We start from the raw sequence: 6,760 nt of genomic DNA on the forward strand, positions 1-6,760 counted from the left end.
CACTTGACTTCACATTCCAAGATGTCTGGTTCTAGGTCAGTGATCACGCCATCGTGATTATCTTGGTCGCAAAGATCATTTTGTACAGTTCTTCTGTGTACTGTCACCTCTTCTTAATATCTTCTGCTTGTTAGGTCCATACCATTTCTGTCCTTTATTGAGCCCATCTTTGCATGAAATGTTCCCTTGATATCTCTAATTTTCCTGAAGAGATCTCTTGTTTTTCCTATTCTGTTGTTTTCCTCTATTTCTTTGCATTGATCACTGAGGAAGGCTTTCTTATCTCTCCTTGCTATTCTTTGGAACTCTGCATTCAGATGCTTATCTTTCCTTTTCTCCTTTGCTTTTCGCTTCTCTTCTTTTCACAGCTATTTGTAAGGCCTCCTCAGACAGCCATTTTGCTTTTTTGCATTTCTTTTCCATGGGGATGGTCTTGGTCCCTGTCTCCTGTACAATGTCACGAACCTCCGTCCAGAGTTCATCAGGCACTCGATCTATCAGATCTAGACCCTTAAATCTATTTCTTACTTCCACTGTATAATCATAAGGGATTTGATTGAGGTCATATCTGAATGGTCTAGTGGTTTTTCCTACTTTCTTCAATTTCAGTCTGAATTTGGCAATAAGGAGTTGATGATCTGAGCCACAGTCAGCTCCTGGTCTTGTTTTTGCTATCTGTATAGAGCTTCTCCATCTTTGGCTACAAAGAATATAATCAATCTGATTTCGGTGTTGACCATCTGGTGATGTCCATGTGTAGAGTCTTCTCTTGTGTTGTTGGAAGAGGGTGTTTCCTATGACCAGTGCGTTCTCTTGGCAAAACTCTATTAGCCTTTGCCCTGCTTCATTTCGTGTTCCAAGGCCAAATTTGCCTGTTACTCCAGGTGTTTCTTGACTTCCTACTTTTGCATTCCAGTATTAGGCTTCCACTATAGCTGTACATGGAACAACAGACTGGTTCCAAATAGGAAAAGGAGTACGTCAAGGCTGCATATTGTCATCTTGCTTATTTAACTTATATGCAGAGTACATCATGAGGAATGCTGGGCTGGAAGAAGCACAAGCTGGAATCGAGATTGCTGGGAGAAATATCAATAACCTCAGATATGCAGATGACACTACTCTTATGGCAGAAAGTGAAGAGGAACTCAAAAGCCTCTTGATGAAAGTGAAAGAGGAGAGTGAAAAGGTTGGCTTGAAGCTCAACATTCAGAAAACAAAGATCATGGCATCTGGTCCCATCACTTCATGGGAAATAGATGGAAAAACAGTGGAAACAGTGTCAGACTTTATTTTTGGGGGCTCCAAAATCACTGCAGATGCTGATTGCAGTCAGGAAATTAAAAGACGCTTGCTCCTTGGAAGGAAAGTTATGACCAACCTTGATAGTATATTAAAAAGCAGAGACATTACTTTGCCAGCAAAGGTCCGTCTAGTCAAGGCTATGGTTTTTCCCGTGGTCATGTATGGATGTGAGAGTTGGACTGTGAAGAACGCTGATTGCCGAAGAATTGATGCTTTTGAACTGTGGTGTTGGAGAAGACTCTTGAGAGTCCCTTGGACTGCAAGGAGATCCAACCAGTCCATTCTAAAGGAGATCAATCCTGGGTGTTCATTGGAAGGACTGATGCTAAAGCTGAAACTGCAATACTTTGGCCACCTCATGCGACGAGTTGACTCATTGGAAAAAACTCTGATGCTGGGAATGATGCTAAAGCTGAAACTGCAATAATTTGGCCACCTCATGCGACGAGTTGACTCACTGGAAAAAATTCTGATGCTGGGAAAGGTTGGGGGCGGGAGGAGAAAGGGACGACAGAGAATGAGATGGCTGGATGGCATCACCGACTCTGTGGACGTAAGTTTGAGTGAACTCCGAGAGTTGGTGAGGGACAGGGAGGCCTGGCGTGCTGTGATTCATGGGGTCACGCAGAGTCGGACACGACTGAGCGACTGAACTGAACTGATAGGGCTTCTCAGGTGGCTCAGTGGTAAGGAATCTACCTGCAATGCAGGAGACACGGGTTCCACCCCTGGATTGGGAAGATCCCCTGGAGAAGAAAATTACAACCCACTCCAGTATTCTTGACTGGGAAATCCCACAGACAGAGGAGCCTGGTGGACTATAGTCCATGGGGTTACAAAGAGTCAGACACAATTTAGCAACTCAACAACAACAAAAAGGCCTCTACTATGTGCCAGAAACTGATCTAGATGCTGGGAAATACAGAAGAATCAAGACAGAGAGTATCCTGCAACTCATGGAGTTCACCTCTAACAAACACAAACAAACAATAGTGACAGATATGAAGAAGAAACTAAAACAATGACATGAGACAGAAGGTGGCTGGAATGGATGTTAACCTTGACTAGGAGTAGGAGTCAGGTAAAGCCTCCCTGAAGTGACATTTTTACTGATATCTAAAGGATGATGAAGTAGCCACATAAATATTTGGACAGAGAACATACCGCACAAAGGAGTCTTTGGGTCTTAGTTCCTCCTTTATAAAGAGCAGCTTTGAGAATTAAATTTAATACTGCATGTTAATGCATGTATGAAAGTTAAAATATTATATGGCACATAAAATGAGAAAGCCACTTTCTTAGCTTAACTTATCAATTATATCCATGCTATAAATCTTAAATGTTACAATACAATGCCAATTTCCTCAATGATGTTCTTATTTTTATTCTAAATGAATAAAATGCTACTTAAATATTGTCATTTTTCCTGAGTTGATACTTGGGCTAAAAATAACCCTGATTTGTCATAAAGGGCAAACAGGAAGCCTTAGAAAAGTTAGAAAAGTAAGATAATTACATGTCCAGATTTTTGTACACTGATACATTTGAATATTATGTAGCCAATAAAAGCTATATGAAAACTTATAAAAGGTGGTAAATTTAAAAATAAAAAAAAATTGTTATCGGGATGTTACTTGTTTCATACTCTCTAAAGTATTTCAATAAAACTTTTTCAAGAAACAGGGACAATGCTCCACTCCAAAGACAGAAGCATTAGGATAAAGTAATACAAACACAGAAAAATAAAAAAGCCCTAAGATTTAGTTTACTTTAAACTCCTAGAAGGAACTGTTTCTGTCATGTGCCACTTGAAAAAAAGAGCAATTAAAGAAAAATACCTTAAGTTAGTGGAGAAATGAGGTAAGGGGGATATCAGTAATTAGGTAGTTTGAGCTTCTACAAATTTTAACAGTTGGCCAATACTTATTGAGCGCCTGCACCTGGAGGGAGGACAGAGTTATTAAAAAGATAGAATCTCAAAAAAAATAAATTCATAAATAAATGAATACATAAATGATATCAGTACTATGATAAATGCTATGGAGAAAATAAAAGAGTAACTCAAAAAATTTACATAGTAAAAAAGCTCACTAGACGAAGTTTATACAGAGCAGGGACAAGTCAGTGTCTTATTTAGGAGTGTATCCTCAGAACTTTACATAATGCTCCAAAAACGTGTTTGTTGACTGTACGAATGAATGAAGATGGCTAATCTGGAAGGAAAGAGGCTCAGAAAAAGATCCGAAAGCGTGGCCGCAAACAGAGGACACACGTTGGAAGTATTACTGTACAAACGAAAACGGATACTTAGATCTCTTAAGTGACGGCGGCAAATTCCTCCGCATCCGGATTCAGAATTTGACAACTAACCAACAAAACCCTCACGTGTCCCCGGGAGCTAGCCGGATTGGCGAGTCGCGCAGTCTGCACCCGGAACCACACTCTTCCCTAGTCCATGGATCCGCCGCGTAGCCCAGAGCTTCGGGGCGCTTTGGGGACAGCTCCTTTCTCGCGGCACAGTCTCTGAGCCCTAAGTCCACCTGACCTCTCCCCAAAGTGGACAGGAAACCGGGAGGTGGGGTAGGAAGGAGTGAGGAGAAATGGAGTATGAGTTGGGGCGCGGACGGCCGCGGGACTCCTCCTGACAGCGAGGGAGCAGGGAGCGGGACGCAGCAAATCCCACACCCTCTCGGACTTCTGAGCACGGGTGAGGCAGGCACTAGCCGCAGGCGAGAAGGGCGAGACTCCGGGCCAGCCCGCATCACCGAGGCCTGGAGAAGACGACTCGGGAGAGAGGTTGAGGAGTCCTGAGGCGAGACGCGGTGGCTCACCTGGGAAGTAATCATGATGCTGGAGTCGATCAGGAAACTCATGGCGAAGAGTAAGGAGGGCTCGTGCCTCCTCCTTCCCCGAAGCCACAGCACGCTAGGCCACGGGCCCCCTCACACAGGCGGCAGTGGCCCGGGCGCCTGGGCTCGCCAGCCCGACGCCATCAAGCTGCGCCCCAGCCAGCCAATCAGCAACTACGTCCAGCGCTTCCCGCCTCGGGCTACGAGTGGGAGGGATGCTGAGAGCGGGGGGCGGGGCAGGAGGACGTCCTGGGGGGCGGGGCTTAATTAGAGTGGGCCTGGCCAAAAGGAGCAAAGTACAACAACGAGGTCTGAAAATTCGGAAGCAGATGCAATGCAGGATAGCATTTCCACTTCTGAGGCTAACGGAGGTGGGGCCTGAGATAACATCGTATTTTAATTCTCTTGTATAATGGTGAAAGTGAAGTTGCTCAGTCGTATCCGATTCTGCGACCCCATGGACTGTAGCCTACCAGGATGGGATTTTCCAGGCAAGAATACTGGACGTGGGTTGCCATTTGCTTCTCCAGGGGATCTTCCCGACCCAGAGTTAAAACCCGGGTCTCCCGCATTGTAAGCAGACGCTTTACCGTCTGAGCCACCAGGGAAGTCCTTATAATGGTGAAGTTAATAATAATGGATTATACCATAAATCAGGCATTGTGTTCTATATGTCACAACTTAGCTTGGGTCCACAAACAATGGCATAAAGAAGGAAGAATATAAAGGCAGGTTTAAGCACATATAGCTAATCAAGTAAATTTCTGATTGTTTTACCACACTTTTGAGAGGCAAATAGATGTTTTGGAGCATGCTCAGAGGTAAGTCACTAGATAAGGACAGATGAAAGGAAGTGAAGAAAGAAGGCTCAGGAACATTGACAGTTGTCTTCATTTGAAAGAATGGATAGAATTGATATGGCCTCAAAAGATATTTGAAGGACAAACGACTGGGAGTTAAATGAAGATAGATTTAATTCAAAACAAGGACTAATTCTTCAAAAGTCTGAAGATAAGTTATTTTAGGAAATAGTCGCCCCACCCTTGTTCAGTTCAGTTCAGTTCAGTTCAGTCGCTCAGTCGTGTCCAACTCTCCGCGACCCCATGAATCACAGCATGCCAGATCTTCCTGTCCATCACCAACTCCCGGAGTTCACTCAAACTCATGTCCACAGAGTCGGTGATGCCATCCAGCCATCTCATTCTCTGTCGTCCCCTTCTCCTCCTGCCCCCAACCTTTCCCAGCATCAGAGTTTTTTCCAGTGAGTCAACTCGTCGCATGAGGTGGCCAAAGTATTGCAGTTTCAGCTTTAGCATCAGTCCTTCCAATGAACACCCAGGATTGATCTCCTCTAGAATGGACTGGCTGGATCTCCTTGCAGTCCAAAGGACTCTCAAAAGTCTTCTCCAACACCACAGTTCAAAAGCATCAATTCTTCGGCGATCAGCTTTCTTCACAGTCCAACTCTCACATCCTTACATGACTACGGGAAAAACCATAGCCTTGACTAGACGGACCTTTGTTGGCAAAGTAATGTCTCTGCTTTTTAATATACTATCAAGGTTGGTCATAACTTTCCTTCCAAGGAGTAAGCGTCTTTTAATTTCCTGGCTGCAATCAGCATCTGCAGTGATTTTGGAGCCCCCAAAAATAAACTCTGACACTGTTTCCACTGTTTTTCCATCTATTTCCCATGAAGTGATGGGACCAGATGCCATGATCTTTGTTTTCTGAATGTTGAGCTTCAAGCCAACCTTTTCACTCTCCTCTTTCACTTTCATCAAGAGGCTTTTGAGTTCCTCTTCACTTTCTGCCATAAGAGTAGTGTCATCTGCATATCTGAGGTTATTGGTATTTCTCCCAGCAATCTCGATTCCAGCTTGTGCTTCTTCCAGCCCAGCATTCCTCATGATGTACTCTGCATATAAGTTAAATAAGCAAGGTGACAATATGCAGCCTTGACGTACTCCTTTTCCTATTTGGAACCAGTCTGTTGTTCTATGTACATTGTTGGAATTGCTCAAATGTAGACAGAATCACCAGAGAAGGCAATGGCAAGCCACTCCAGTACTCTTGCCTAGAAAATCCCATGGATGGAGGAGCCTGGTAGGCTGCAGTCCATGGGGTCGCTATGAGTCAGACATGACTGAGTGACTTCACTTTCTCTTTTCACTTTCACACATTGGAGAAGGAAATGGCAGCCCGCTCCCGTGTTCTTGCCTGGGGAATCCCAGGGACGGGGGAGCCTGGTGGGCTTCCGTCTATGGGGTCACACAGAGTCGGACACGACTGAAGTGACTTAGCAGCAGCAGCAGACAGAATCACTACTTCATCCATTCAATACTCATTTCTTGAAGGTTTAATGCACTGCTGTGGGGCTTATCCTTTCCCACCAGGCCTCTACCTAGTCCACGAAGTCCCTATAATCTCATCCTAAAGCTGGCCCCAGCTAAGTGCCATTACCCAATGTGAGACTGGCTGCATTCAAGGCTGCAGTCAATACCTGGAAGTCAATACTTGCAACTTGGACCAGAGTGTTTAGTCTACCACAGTCTGAATAACTGAGACTCAGATTTATTACACACAAGGAAATGTATCTTTCTTTC

The 6,760-nt window shown here is 44.3% G+C and overlaps 1 protein-coding gene across 1 annotated transcript in view; it reads right to left on the reverse strand.

Annotated features, from left to right (window-relative positions):
* The window catches only part of GPHRA (golgi pH regulator A), a 51,179-nt gene extending 46,854 nt beyond the window's left edge, over window positions 1–4,325 (reverse strand). The window contains exon 1 of the mRNA XM_055401629.2: window positions 4,137–4,325. Within this exon, the coding sequence (XP_055257604.1) occupies window positions 4,137–4,178 (42 nt within the window). The 5' untranslated portion in view covers window positions 4,179–4,325. The remainder of the gene's footprint in view (window positions 1–4,136) is intronic.
* Between the last annotated feature and the right edge of the window lie 2,435 nt (window positions 4,326–6,760).

Source organism: Moschus berezovskii, chromosome 4 (genome assembly GCF_049115385.1).
Source record: "Moschus berezovskii isolate FMDL1 chromosome 4, NW_MosBer_1.0, whole genome shotgun sequence".
NCBI lineage: Eukaryota > Metazoa > Chordata > Mammalia > Artiodactyla > Moschidae > Moschus > Moschus berezovskii.